This window comes from Strigops habroptila, chromosome 12 (genome assembly GCF_004027225.2).
Source record: "Strigops habroptila isolate Jane chromosome 12, bStrHab1.2.pri, whole genome shotgun sequence".
NCBI classification, from domain to species: domain Eukaryota; kingdom Metazoa; phylum Chordata; class Aves; order Psittaciformes; family Psittacidae; genus Strigops; species Strigops habroptila.
The window spans coordinates 24,894,829-24,910,512 of record NC_044288.2 but is presented as its reverse complement, the minus strand read 5'-3'; the positions used below and the strand labels follow the sequence as shown (position 1 = coordinate 24,910,512).

The window sequence follows — 15,684 nt, the reverse complement described above, 5'->3', positions numbered from 1 at the left end:
GGTTATCAAAGATCAGCTGGTTGTCTGTGCCTAACTGAAGCAGAGCTGACAGCTCTGCCTCCCTTGTCAAAGACTCACTTACAGGTATGCTAAATTACTGTCTGATTGTCCATCTTTTTTAATCAGTCTCAATAAGCACCATTTTTGGCAACCTCTTCTCAAAGAAAACATAGATCAGATTAGATTAGAAAGAGCCAGTTCAAAGGGAGGAAAAACCGAGTCACACAGCGGCACTTAACTGTTCTTTAATGCAGAAGTCATCCCTAGCCGAGAAAAAAGAATGTGAGAATTAGTCAGAATTGAGAAAGCACAAGAATAAAAGATGCCGAGAAGGACTCAAGAACTCAAGCTGAACCTTTGCCCTTCAGCTGCCCCACCAGGACCTGCTATTACACCAAATCTGAGTGTCCCAGTCCCCTGCTGCTGCCAGCCCTGGGAGGTACCAGGCACAGTGGGTGAGTCAGGCTGGAATCCTGGTCACCACTATGAATCTCCTGTCTTTGCCTGGGGAACATCACCACCTTAGCATTATTGAAAAGGTAATTTTCTTGTCTAAGGCTACAGAAACTTGAGAGTTAAACTGCTTGGCATTTCATAGGGAGAGAGTTTTGGCTTAAGTTTCCTTTTTATAAGAGTAAAGATTTGACAAGTTTGGCAGCAGAGCTTGTATATGAATATATTTCCCTAGGGAAGAGAATATACAGAAGATATAATTTCTTTTACAGGCCACACAACAGAAAAATCCAAGGAGGCCTCTCATGAAAATGTTTTTGACATCCACTTCCTCACAGCATATAATCTAAGGCAACATTTTCCCATCGTGATGAACACAATCTATATGCACATAACTCTGATTGCTGCCATCCACTGGAGAGGACATTTCCCACCAAAAAACCCCAAGCCAACCAATCAACCAAATTCAATTGCAAAGTATTTCTTTATCTTCCCTGTCACTGACTATTCCATCCCACACCATGTAACTCTATGACATGCTAAAGCTCTACGTTCCTTTTCTCCAGAGCAGCTGGGGCTACGGACTGACTGCATTAAAAACATGGAGAGAAAACAGAGCAATGCATAAGCTGAACATTCAATTTTATGAAGCAAGATTTTGATGAGATATGGTTTTATGTGTCTTTTATTAGACCAACTGAAACCATATAACTAACTATAAAAGCCTCAAATGTTGTTAAGCAACAAAACCACCCCTGCAGTTTTATAAAGGATCTCAAAAACTACATGCAAATTTGGAACTGAAGCAAAGTCTCTGAAACTGTAAAATTCTTCATGAGAAAAATTCAGAAGTAGTTTTCATTTCAGGTCATTCCAAACTTTTTACTTTCTCCCACAGAACAGAACAAAAATGCTGAAGAAAAATCTGATCCAAACTCCAAGCTGAAGCCTTTATTCTAGTATTATGGATGTTATAAAATGTTTTACTAGCATATTTTCAGTATCAGCTAGATTTTGGAGAAATGAGTACTGAAAACAGATATTCTATTATGGTACAATTCTGCTTTGGCATAAGCTGGAAAAAGCTATCCAAACACTATTACAGGAAGGCAACCAGAAGGGAACTCAAACTGAAGACCACCAGACCTTTATTTTTCTCAAGCAGAAACCAAACCTGAACTTCTACTCCCAAAATTGCTGGGCCCGCTAAAATCTGAATCAAGAAGAGGTATATCAGATCAGAGTAGTGGTTTCACCAAAACCTAGAGGGTCTGTGAAGCAGTGTGACCATTTGCACGTGCTGTGATCTACAGAGCCTCCTTATCCTTTTCCACCACCATGCACTGATATGACTCTACAGACTTCTACCCAGGAGATGTGCTCTTTTGCTCTGCTCAGTGCCTTGTCATGAGTGCTCAAGCTGAGCCCTAAACTGCCCCTCATGGAGATGTGGTCATGGGTTATACTCCTGCCCTCCCATGCTGGAAAGCCTTGGGTTGTTATTCGTAACAGATCCTGACAGCGTCCCTTCATCCCTATCAACCTGCACTTTTCCATTGTAATATCATCGATGTCCTGTGTCCAGCACATGCTGGATCTGTTTCTGTAAGAGGGGAATTCTTCAGGATGGGCAGGCCCAGAGACAGAGAGAAGCTTTGGGGCAGTTGCTTCCTCATTCGTTCCATGCATAGCGCAATATGGAAGCTCTTTAATGCCTCATTCCCACATGAGAGATTTGGGGAGACAAAAAGAAGCGACAATGCTCTCCTGGAAATCTAAAAGGCATCCTACTACTAGTAAGGGAACAGGAGGGGGGTGCTTACCCCCTTGCACCTAACGTCCTGTCACTCATTTAAGATTTCACCTGGCCCTTTCTATTTTGAACCAATCCTGTTTTCTGACAGATGATATGGGTTTGCTGACTTGGTTAACAAACAGCTAACCTCAGTTGGAACAGTCTTAATCACAGTTGAAACCAAACTGGAATCAAAATGCACTGGTTTGACTCCCTGCTCACACCATTTATAAACCTTGCTTTTTCACGTCTCCCTCCAGCTGCTATGGGTAGGCAGCTACACATAGGAGAAGACAAAACAGCAGCCTCAGTAATGTATAGAAGCTTGTAGAAGTGAGGCTTTTGTATATGTCATTGAAACAAGGGCATGGTGTACTCTTGTACGTATTTTGTGCAAGAAAGCATAAATACTGAGGACTAAACCTATGAAAATTTCAGCAACTCTCTTCTAAAAATAAAAATTCTATCAACTTTAATGACAAAGAGTGGCTGAAGCCTCAAACTTGTATTATCTCAGCTGTAAAGTAGTGCCTGTAGCAGCACAAATCTTTCAGTTACTTCATGAAAATTTCTGGACTTTTCTTGGAGCATCCCCACCTGTCCTATATCATTCTCATATGGGAAAACTGAAATCTGTCTTGTCCAGCTGCAAAGGTTGTTCTCTGCAAGGCGCAGTGCTCAAGATGGGGCGATCTCTCCATGTTTTCTAATTGTTTCTCTCAAGCCTGTTTGTCTACAAGATTCTTCAGTATGAAAACATTTTGCATCTGGTTGTCGAGCAACAGATGCCTACTTTACAAATACAAAAAAAGGGTATATGTGAGTTTGAAATGCCCCAAGGAAAATTAACACAGAGATAACACAATGCAGAGCAGGGAGACTGCTCAAAATAGCTTTTAAGAGTATATTCTGTGAGAAAATAAGGAGGCTTGTTTAAGAGGTAATGATATGTCACATCAATGAACCATATTAATTACTTTGTATGGCAAATAGAAGTGTCACATGCAAAAGCTTTTATAAAGTGGCCATTATAGTTCATTAATACAAAGTAGAAACACATTTAATATCTCATTTTAAATGAACTTTGTGTTACTACCTGAATCCATCTTTATCTGCCTCGGTGAGGTGGCAGGTCCCTCCATTCTGACATGGATTTTGGATACAAGAATTAATGGGCACGCTGCAGTCACGACCCTATTTGGGAAAATTCAGAAGAAACAAGGTTAGTAAGACACATCATCTGAATCAATGTCTCTTGCTCCTTCACCTTATGTGTGGCACCATTTATAGGAGGTCTGTGGTCTCAAGCCCATCGCGTCACCTAACATTCTCTACTGATGGTCAGGTATATTCACCACCTAAGTGAGAAATTGGGCAATGGGTCTGGTGGGTATCTCGGTATCAGTTCAGCTTCAAGATTTTAGTTAACTCTTTCATTTGCCTGTTTTAAGGAAACAGCTGGTTTTGTCATAACTTTAACACACTATCATCTCTAATGTTAGTTATAATGAAAATAATTAATCATGACCAAAGGTAAGCAGAAGGCCACACAGTCAGCACAGGACCACATAGTCAGCACTCACTCCACCGCATTTACCCAGTGCTCACTTAAACACTGCAACAGTACACCGTGCTCGTTGCTACATGTTGTCAAAACCTAAAGGGTAAAATTCATGTTTATCATGGGAGCTGAGTTTGAATTTCTGTACAGAACACACCGAATCCTGTTTCAGATATTATCATTGCATCAGTTCCCTTTTAAAGATTGCCCTGAAATAAACATCCGTTCCAAGTGAACTTCACTGTTACTAACTGACTGTTTATTGGCTCTTCTAGGCATTGGCAAATTTCTCTGGTCATTATATTCTGCTGATTACAACAGGCTTTTTGTAAAGTTGGCGAATCCAAGAGTTTGGTCTTGCTTTTCAGTTACTCACACAGTAGGGTACAATAAAGACACCTGAAAGCCTCAATACTAAAGGGATCTGTGCAATCACAAGAAGTTCAAGAGATCGCTCTACTCTTCCTACTGAAGGTCCCGTTAACAGTGGCCCTCTGCCAGCTCATCTACTGGAAAGCTGATACATGACTGCAATCAGGATGAGGAAAATATCTCAGGAGATACATTAATTCAGTCAGGGTTGCCGGGGGTTGTGCCTTGTTATTGCTGTTATTTACGTTGTACTTTAGAGGAATAACAATGGTAAATCTAGTTCTAAGTTTCTAAAGAAAGAGGGCAGATGCCAGCCTGTGACACTGACGCCTAGCAGCTGAATCTTATGCGTATGAGTGCTGACCACCACTCACCACTGCCAAATTATCTGGCTGACAACGCCCATCAGAAGTCATTCCTTTCTCCAGCAAATTTACAACAGCTTCCAACCCTTTTCAGTCTCCACATACCTGGTGTGATGTACTGGAAATGGGGGACACTCAGATGACCGCGTTGACAAAATGAAGCATCTTGATGCTTCGACCATATACTGTGCGTGAGAGCATCAGCTGTTGTTGTTTTTCCACCTAGCTTCAGACTTTGTTGTTCTCACAAGATACACTATTACACTAGAATTAAGAACAGACTTTGAGAAGACTAACACTGTACTTGGCAGATACCTGACCATGACTGATACCTGACTTGCCTCAGGATGCATACAGTCATGTTAGAAAAGGCATATGAAAAGACTATTGGAATGTTCAAGGAGAGGGAGCAACTACTTTGGTAGAAGATACTATAAAGACTAGGACTCTTCTGTCTAGAGAAAAGAAAACTGATGTGGGTGATATGACTGAGGTTTACAAAATCATGGAGGTAGTGAATGCAGAATTTCTCACACACCAAATCCCTCATTATCAGAGGGACGCTTACTGATGTTAGAAGATTAGCATAATGCAGATAAAAGAAAATACTTCTTCTGAAGCATGAGCTCCTGGGATGCTTTTGCCACAGGAAGTTGTGAAGTCAGATAACATAAAAGCCATTAGACAAATTCACATACAATGGATCTAAACTAGATATGAAGGCAAGAGGCAGACATCAGCTTCACCAGTTGGATGATTGCGGGCGCTAGGAGAACTGGAGAGGAGTGGTGGCCAGGCTTGTGTACTTTCCCCAAACAGTAAAGGTTTGCTGCTGCCCCATGAAAGACAGAATGCTGCAGTAAATGCACTAGAGACCTATTACGGCATTTCTCATGTTCTTATGTCAAAGTTATTTGAAAGACTTATTTGGTTCTCAACAAGGAAAATGTTCCCTACCTTTTCTTTTCAAAAGAACCAAAATGCTCCCTGAACCAAGACTACATGGCTTTGTGCATTATATGGGAATGATCATGCCACAATGGGTTTGATTGTTTTGTCTATGGCTGCATATCAGTTTGGGAAATCTCATTCTTAGCAAGGAATAAATAGGCTCGTCACATCTTTTTAATCCTCGCTCATCACTGCCCTCTCTCTTACATCCTATGGTGATCAGAAGTTCATGCTCAGCTCTTGACCAGTGTGCCCATTTCCAGTACTGTGCCCCTCCTGGAGGTGACAAGCCAGCAAGACAAGGATTGTGCTGGTTCTATGGCAGCTCAAGCTCCATTCATGCTTGAATGGAGTACAGTATAAATAATAGCAGAAATCTGAATTTCCCTCTGGAGTGTTTATCTTGACACTGATGCCATTAAGCCTAATGGCATTAAAAAACCCAAACCAGCTTATAAGTGTGAACTTTTCTACAGAGTTCATTTGATCTGGCCTGTTCACTCATGGTGCTAGGCTCTCCATTTCATGTAATGCAGTTCAGTCCTTCAGACACTCCTGAGATCTTCAGTATTTTGTCAGGTAGGACATATTGCCATCGGACTGCAGGAAGAATTGAGACACGCGGGAATTATACTTTTGTCCAACACCACAGAGGAGCTTTGTTACACAAAAGGAAGACAAAGATGTACCTCTTGAGGCTCTGCCCCCAGCATTCACAAGAGAGGAGAAGCAGCTTTGCGTTGTAAATTTGTGCAAATAGAAGGAAAGAGGACATCCTTTCCCTTGGTTGAATGAGATGAGAAACATTTCCAAGGAACAACAGAAAGTCCTGGCCAGCCCCCTGCCTCACTGTGAGTTCACTCCCCAACACAGCAGTGCAGGCAGCATGCTAAGCCCTCACCCAAGACCTGGCAGAGAAGGCTTCTGCTTCATCCACGCTGCACCTGCCAAGCAGCCTGTCCTTCTCCATTTGAAATCCCGAGCCCCCAAATGGCTCAGAGAAGAATTGGGAAAGCGCCGAGGGAAGCTCCTGCAGGTTTTATTTTGGCACCATGTGGTCCACAGCCCTTCACGGATGTGAGCCATGCAGCATTAGCACTAATCCGCTGCCACCCTTCTGCAGCACTGCCTGTGTTTTGTCCATCTGTGTTGCGAATCCTGTGTTTACCACGTTACCCTAAAGGAGCTGGAAGACACCATTTTGATATTTCTAAGATCACAAATACTTTTCCTGTGTCCCTGAAGAACTGACTATTTTACAGATACGTCACTGGCATCGGTTACTTCTGTTACGTACGAACTCTTCATCCCTCTATCACTACATTAAATCCTTTGCAGCTAAGCATAGCAAGAAGCAAAACAGCATCTGTTTTTCTGAAGTGTTTTGTCAGTTGAACACCACGTAAAACAGTCCCATCACTTCTACTGTAATTACTCAGATTATTCGGAATGTTCTTGTAAAAAATTAATAACGATAAACGTGAAAATGAGCGCAAGGCATTCTCAGTCTCTCTCATTGGCACATGAAATTTCTCACGACTTAGCTCATTTCTGTACTGATCATGGCTGAATTATTGGCTTCTTGGGCCTCAGGCACCATGGAAACCGATTAGGATGTGCTGCTGAATCCGACTTAATTACAACACTAAGTTGCTATATGGCTTTGGGAAAATTACGAGTCTCTCTGACTCAGTTTACTCATTGTAATAAATGGGCAAACAACACTTAATCCTTCTCTGAGGATTATCTTTTCCAAGCCGACTTTATCAATAGTACCTTGAGAGCCCATAAAACAAGTACCATTTCTCTAACACAGAAGACTATGACAAAACAAAAGATTCTGGAAGGACAGAGGTTGCAGCAAATATTGGTACTAATAAATCTACAGCAAAGCAAGGGCATTTTATTTCTGCATAGGACTGTCACTACCCAGAAGAGCCTAAAGACATTCTAGAAACATCTTTCAAATGAATAATGGACTTCTCTAGTCTCAATTTGCAGTAAGACTGTACTTCCTGGAAAAATGGAATTGCTGTCAAGCATCACTAAAATTAATTTATCTGTGAGTTGGGAAAAACTCTTTGAATTACACTCCCTGGAAATAACTACTGTTACAAAGGAGAATATTGTCTATTTGCTTCAAGATTAAAGAGCCTTTTAATGAGGTCTGAATCAGAAAAAGAGGTGCAGTCTTTGTTTCAAGAATAGGCAAGAAGATTTGACTGTCTCAGCAATTCACAGGAAGAGGATGAAGGTCCCTCTGCGTACAATATTTTATTTCTAGACCTTTTTAAAGCTGCAACAGTTTTTTGTCTAGTCTGATAGGAAAGCACCAGATCCAAACACTTTGATGCAATTTCTCTCATTTTCTGCAGGAGAGGAAAGGATTAGGTGTTGAAACATACCATTTCTGCAGCTAATCAGAAGACATATGTTCAGAGTCCAGCAGCCTTTTAAAATCAGAAGTATCTCAGCTGGTCCAGACTTTATCTGGGCTGCTCCAGCTAAAGCAGAGTTAAAGGTCCAGTTAAAAACATGCTGAATGAGAACAGTTTTGGTGAATGAGAACAGAAACTATCCCTTCTACTTAGAAAGTGTCAGCTCTCCATGTCATACTCAGCAGCAATTAACTGTACCGAGTATAAGTGCACACACAAGCTGTTCCTCAGTACTGCTTTGCCAAATCCTGGCCTTTATAAGTAGCCAGGACTGGAAAACATTACAGTATGATTAGTAAAACACCTGAGAACAAGTAGGAAAACCTAATAAGGACCTCAGCAGGAAGACGAGAGGATAATGTGATAAAAAAGCACTCATTGGCTTTGACGCTGTTCCCATCACTGCAATGATACTTTAAAATGAATTGTCACAAATTGGTATTGTCTATGGAAACTGAAAGCTTCATTCAAGATCATGTGGCAGAGATTTGACCTCTGTCCATTTTAATGTGATCCTTCACCCGTTTCTAACAGCAGTGGGCCCAGATAAGAGGTGGCAGCATAGAGCTGGCCACAGCCGTGAGGTAGAAAACTCCTGGTGTATAAAACTATCAGTGCTGACCGCAGGGGAAATGTAATCCAGCCGGTGATGAAGGCACCTGCAGACAGGCAGCAGTCCGGCCAACTGCAATGGTTTGTGAATAGGGAGCCCTCCTTCCAGCTAATGACAGCCTTGTTCAATGACTGTAATGGTCTAAAGCATGCTGGAAAAACGAATTAGACAAAAGAAATAGCAAAGTTTATTTGAGTTGTTAACAATATACAACGTGTTCATAATAAATTCTATTTGGATGGTGTATGTAGAGAACAGATGGCAGTGCTCATGTGTTTAGTAAAGATACTAGACAAAGACAAATATAGCTAATTTAGACTTTAAATCAAGAACTAGGCAATTTTCATAAACAACTGAATTATCAGGCTCTAAATACAACTAAAGCTTTCAGGGAAATCAGACAAAACTACCAGCTACAAAGATACCATACTGCAAACCTAGTCCTTTATGTTTCTAATAGTGGAAGTAATGCATCCATACAGAACTGTCCCTCTCACAAACCTTCACCCATCTGTCTTATGGGTGTCCCGGTCAGAAGTTAATAATCAATCATTACTTCACGTAAAATTCACAGAAAGACAAACAGAGGCGTGCACTGTGTTCTGTGAGTGTGTATTCAGGAATGTTATTCAAATTCACAAGTATCTGCCAGCTGTAAAATTTTAACCTCTGAATGTTGTGAAATGAAGAAATATTTGACACCTCCAGCCATTATGTGTAGCTTTGCTCTGCTTCCACAGAGCTTGGGAAGTCTTTTATTAAACAAAGCTTTTGAACAATCCTGATGTATGCTGAGACCTCGAGGGTTAAAACACATCTGCACGTGCCAGTGGGACTCATTCATATATTCATACATGAACGTTCACACCTTCATATATTCAACTTGCAAAGGTCTAACAGCAGAGTGAAGGGCTAAATGTAGTGTGTAACCAAGTCATGGTTCCTCGTGCTTTGTATGGAAGAATGAGATGAGATGAGATGAGACAGGATGAGAGGAGAGGGGGGAAAACCAATTATAGAAGACTCAAACTCAGCACAGAAAGAGAACTCAGTTTAAACTCTTGAATGGATTTTCTTTTTTCTTGAGTTTTGCTTCTCTCATGCTTAGTAAAGTGAGAACTATGATCAAAGTTTTTCCTGAAGTTACGGCATACAGCTATCCAATAAGGTATAAAACTGATGCTACAGTCTTTTATCTAGTGGCATCTTTACTAATATCTTCTTCCACCATTTGAAACCTTTAACCCCATGTCATAACTAGTCAAAATTGAAGAGTAAATTGAAATATTCCCAGGGCAGGAAGGGAAAGAGTTGTCTCATGAACAAAGTTTTATCACATAAACCTGAATTCCACTAGAAAACTAAACTGGGAAATATGAATGAGGTACTCAGCACTTTCCCTGTAATAAATACATCTAGCAGCCATAAATACAAAGGAGAAACAAGAACAATTTTTCATAACTGGCCAAGGAAAGTCAATGCCATTAATTCAGCCACACACCCAATACACTGAATTACAAGTTTGGCAGGAAAAATTCTTTCAGGTTCTATTCATGATTGTGTATTTCAGAGGCTTTCGATGCAAAGAAACCCAGCGTTTGCTGTAATGAGATTGTGAAAAGGAAAAGTGTTACATGAACTTCAAATCTTAAAGCAAGTTCTGAATGCATGCCATCTTATGCTAATCACAGCATGAAGGAGTTGATGGACACCTCAGCTACACACCTTTGTGAAGGGAATACTTATCAAACAGAGATGTTGCAAACGGAGTACAAACAAAACTAACTTTAAAATATAAAAATAATCTAAATTCTTTTGCAGGAAGGGCTAAAAAATATGACATTGGGAATTACTCTACTATTATTTTACAAATGGAACCATTTGAAACTGATTTCCTAATGGACTGCACTGTTATTAGGATATGTGTAGACAGCTTACATACTGATATCTGTACACAGTCTGAAACGCTTCAGTAGATCCAGGTGATACTGTTCCCTTGTTTATGCTCTTTCTGGCCATGGACATAATGGCTAAGCCTCAAGATGTAGATGACGCTCATTGACAAGGTCAAAGAACTACAAGAGCTGGCAGGGTGTATGCTAGATCCATCTGCTTAGGCATATATACAAATTATTTGGCAAGGCCTGGATAATATCACAGTAATTTTGGATCAGATTGCTTTGAGACTGCCAGGTGGAAGTTGAAAGATTTTGATCATCTGTTGTTCACAAAGATGCTGTGTCTCTTCCTTCTGAACACAGACCTTGCTACAGACACCCAATGTCTCTGATGCCTCTAGGTTAAGATATGCACAGTGGTGATGAATTAACTATTTCTCTTTAGTCAGCTGTCTCAATGGGGTAATAAAAATGTAGCTTCTGAGGATTGCTGTTTAGAAGCAAATGAATTTAACAGGAAAAAGCAACTAATTTCTTCCAATTCTAGTTTTGAAAAAGGTTTAAAACAAATTTGAATTTACCGAGACAATTCTGATTTCTTTTTTTAACTATTTAACTATTGGTGTTTTTACAGCTGTACTTACACGGACACAACAAAAGATTTGCCCACTGCCAACAAGCATCATGAGAAATACTATTTGCTAAATGCCATACAAGCTGGACTATGAATAGAAGATACACTGATCCTGGTTTTGGTGCTGCCCCCCCTGCCATTTGGCTGATTTAACTCCCTCTGAAAACTTGTGTTACTAACTGTAGTGAAAATACAGATACTAGTTATTTATACCCCACCATCTTCAGCACTCTATAGTTATGTTCTATGCCAGCTAGCTTCATCTGGCACCTGATTAAACAAGGATTGGGTATGGCAGCAGCACTTCTTAGTGACTTCCTTGTCCTTGTTAATAAATCACAATTGTCAGTTTATAGCAAATTAGGTGAACACTGCTCTCTTAAGCCTCATTTTATTCAAATCAGAAAGATTTATCATCCTCCAGGGTATAATACACCTTCCATTACCTCTGTAACTAGTAATCAAGGATATGCCTGTCAAAGTCAAAGTGCAAGGATTCATCATATTATTTTTTAAAAACTCTGGTTCTTCTCCTGTGAGTCTGAAATTTAATTCTCAGTGGACACCTGAGGTTTATTTTGCAATTACATTCATTACAAAGTAAATCCTGATTGTCCTTCTAAACCTCTCCTTACATAAGCACTTTGGGTTTCAATGCTCTTTTGGGCTTTTGATTGATGACAGAAGATATCTCATTAATCTATCATGGAGTCAATTCACATTGCACAGGTCTGAATTGAGTCCAGAGGTAGCAGACTGGATGGGGCAGGTGGTCTAGAGCTTCCAAGGTTAAACTGGGTGATGCAGACACTGTGTGAATGTTTTCAGAGATGTAGAAGAAAATTAGGGACACTGGAAATCTTTGATTTTGCCCAGGGTTTCCTCTGTATGTAAAATCCAACCCAAAATAGTTGATGTAAAGAGAATGTTGAATATTTTCTATGTAGTCTATAATTCAACCAATATTCATGAATGAGAACAATATTTTCAGTACCTTTAAGGGCCTATATATTTTAAAATACATGTTGCAGTGACCACAAAACTTTCTCTCTCAGGCTATCAAAAGCCAGTGCCTCTTTTTTTAACATGAACACTGTAGAGAAAGTTATAAAGACTGGACATTTGTATAGAAAACATAATTCCTATTAGTAAAAGATAAGAAATAAAACAAAATATAGTTGTACTTTAAAATTACTGTTCAAGGCAATTAACCTATGCCTAACACTTAAGCTATTGAACGCAGCCTGCATGAGAGAAGAGGGACACATGACATGCAGGAACCCAATGAAACCTAATTCTCAAGCTAGGCTGGCATAATACACCATTTCTAGTAACAGGAGAAGGTTTACTCTCACATGATAAAGCAAGTTTTCTTTTAGCTTAGTCTCTTTATAGCAACTTCTCCAATTCCATCATCCCCAGAGGAAAGGGGAAAATGAGGCAATTAACCTTCTAGGACAATCTTTGTTCATGTTTTGGACATGAATCATCGAGTCCAGCCAATGCCAAGAAAGCCTCAAGGATAATAGATGACAGACAATCACAAGAGAATCTAGCAACAAGGATTTTCAGCTGTGACCAGCTACTTCAACTGACTCAATTATGCAGAAATGGTGAGATGCAGAAAATTAAGAGCTGGTTAAACAGAACTTGATTAAGCAGAGTTATAGCAACCAGCGATCACCTGAAAGATAGACGAACCACAGGGGAAGAAAAATTACGATTTAGAGTAATAGGACCAGGCAAACGTAAGAACAAAAGCCTGAAATTCAGACTAAATGCCAATAAAAACTTCTCCTTTAGCCTGGGAAAAGAAAGATTGGAAGTCTGGTCTCTTAAGGCACTTAGAACTAGACCAGAAAAACAGTAGTAAAAACAAAGCGAAGGGAACTAGTCCACATTGAGAAAGGAGTGAATGTGATGGTGCCCACCTGTGGGTATAGCTTACTATTCTTCTGTTGCAACACTGATCAAACACAACAAATGGCTGAAGCTGCCCAACATCTGCTTTCTTGTTGGTCTAACAAAAATGGAAATACTTCTTCAGAGCTGGCTCTATTGTTAAAAGCCCTCATTAGGACATGCCACAGTACATTACTGTGTTTTACAGGGCTTGTGGTGGGTGCACACATGCCTCACCACCTCCAGCCAGCAACTGTGGCGGTAATCCCTCCTTAAGCCTTTCAGTTTTATACTCTTCTAGATGTAAATCTCATTTTTCTTTAGAGCTACTACAGCAGAAAGGGCAAAAAGAAAGAAACACAAGTCTGATGCATGCTAAGTTTTATGGAATAAGCACATGCAGGAAAACAGTGTGATTTCTGCAGGGTTTTTTTCACCCTAGGAGCATTATATGAAATTATAATCACCTACTGCTGACACTGGTGTTTGCCCTAAAAATCCATACATAAATATGGGTCTACTCATTTTACATGGCCACCCATCACCTCTCACCCCTAAAGGCTTTTTGCTTTATTTTACTAAGAATGGAAAATGCTTCTTCAACATTCATTAATAAGTATTTTACGTACCGTTAAAATGAACAAACAAAATATAAACCACCCCAGATCACATAAACACACGCTCCAGGAGGATTTATTAGAGTGAAAGTTCAAGGCAGAATCACCTCACACAAACAGTATTTTGCTGCCCTGATTTCTTCATATGCAAACTTGGCATTGAGCTCACATTCCAGTGTCTGTCCTCCGACCCTGACACTTGTTGAGGAAAGAGGCCAAGACAGAATAGCTCGTGAAGGCAGAGATGTTTGCTCTCCTGTCTGATGTGCATGAGGGGAGGCTGGCTTAAGAGTTCCTTCCAGTTTCTCCTCCTTTTGCAATTTCAACTCAGGGATAGATTTGTGCTTTGAATGATGCAGATGGGGACTCATATGCTTATGTTAATAGATCCAAAGAAAGAAAAGCATGGAGTTACACTAACAGCATTAGCCTAACAAACCAGGCAGGGACTCTCACACGGCTGGCATGCGTCAGCAGCCAAGCTCCACATATTTATATAACCCCACCCAAATCAGCATAACCCAGAAACTGGCCCATTGCAATAAACTTGCACTGTCTCAGCCTTGAGCCGTAAGAGCTGCCCAGAATATCCATAGATGAACAAACACCGCCATATCTAGGTTTTAAGATCAGGTCCGTGTGGAATACTCCTCAGCCAGCCAGTATTCCAGGACTGTGACAGATGATTCATGTAATGCTACAGGAGTACATGTACATGGCAAAGTGCAAATAGAGCAAACTGCATCTGCCCGTGCCCAAGGGAAATGCCAGGCCATGGGCATCCTCACAAAGGAATGATGCAGCCAGCACAGCACTGAGCCTATTCTAATGCTATGGGGTCTGTACTGATGTAACTTGCACATTAGCCCTGTGTGAGCAGTCACAGCTACACCGATCCACCCAAGGGCTGGCACAATAGTTTTATCTGTGTACAACATGTGACAGACATGAATCTCGTATATCCCAGGGGCATTCTGCTCTGAGAGTCTCAATTTCTAACCCTGTTTTCAGGAATGAAAGCCTGGTGCAGGGGGCGGGGAGGAGGAAGAGCCAAATTCCTATCAGAACTTTAGAGCCAGCTTCGTCACTAAATCACATTCTGGCTTCACTAGAATGCCTCCCACCACAAGAGTCTGGCTGCAAAGAATACCATCTCCCCAAAGCCCAAGAGCTTTACCCAGGATTTTCCAACTGTATCTGTCATTCTGGATGACTGGTGAAATTGCTTGAATCCTTGAGATACTGCAGTGCTGCTAGGAAAGTCAGGACACTGGCTGAACTCAAAAGGGAAGTGAAGAGAGTTGGATAAAATTTACAGAGCAACTCTACCAGACACGATCAGGATCTGTTGCCTGAAGTGCGGGCTGTGCTGATTTTACCTATCTTCACTTTCCACTTCAGACAGCTTTTGGTAACAGCAATGCCCAGAGTTGACAAACATCCTGTATCGCAAAAGCTCAGGCTCCCATTTATCTGAACAATTGAGGAGGCTGGGGCGATGCCTGGGCAGGTACTGTGTGTCATATTCCAGGTTGGCAATGTTCTTCCATTTCAGATAAAACATGGATGTCTGTTAAACTCTCTTTCCCCAGTTCCACAAATAACTCTATTTGGAAGAAAGAAAATTATTCTCCTTTTGTTGTTACCTCATTTTGAATTAAAAAAAAAAGATGAAAGACACAAAAACCAGCCTGCCAAAAAATCCAAGAAGGCATTTTCAGAATATAGTGATAGCAAAATACACTGTTGATTTCAGTCACCTTAGTTTTTACTACAGCTATTCAAGTAAATCCCTTCTCAATGGCTTATGGATTGCAAGTTTGATTATTCTCTTGAATTCTAATACCCCTGGACTCAATTGTACAGTATCAATGGGAGTCCATCAAAGCCACACACTCTGAAGGATAAATGAATTAGCACGGTACCGTTATCTATGTACCAGCCCCCAGCTGCACTCACAAACACTTGTACTGCAGGTGGCCAGCAGCATTTAATGCAGAAGAAAGCTTCATTTCTCTTGTAATCATACCTCACGATATAACCCACACTTATTATTTAAATTATCTTTCAAAGAATGCTATGGAG

At 40.6% G+C, this 15,684-nt stretch overlaps 1 protein-coding gene across 2 annotated transcripts in view; it reads right to left on the bottom strand.

The window, feature by feature from the left end:
- The window catches only part of SLIT3 (slit guidance ligand 3), a 518,327-nt gene that overhangs the window by 61,702 nt on the left and 440,941 nt on the right, over positions 1 to 15,684 (bottom strand). For both annotated transcript variants that reach the window (XM_030504413.2, XM_030504412.1), the window contains one exon: positions 3,345 to 3,442. In XM_030504413.2, coding sequence (XP_030360273.1) covers positions 3,345 to 3,442 — 98 coding nt within the window. The remainder of the gene's footprint in view (positions 1 to 3,344; positions 3,443 to 15,684) is intronic.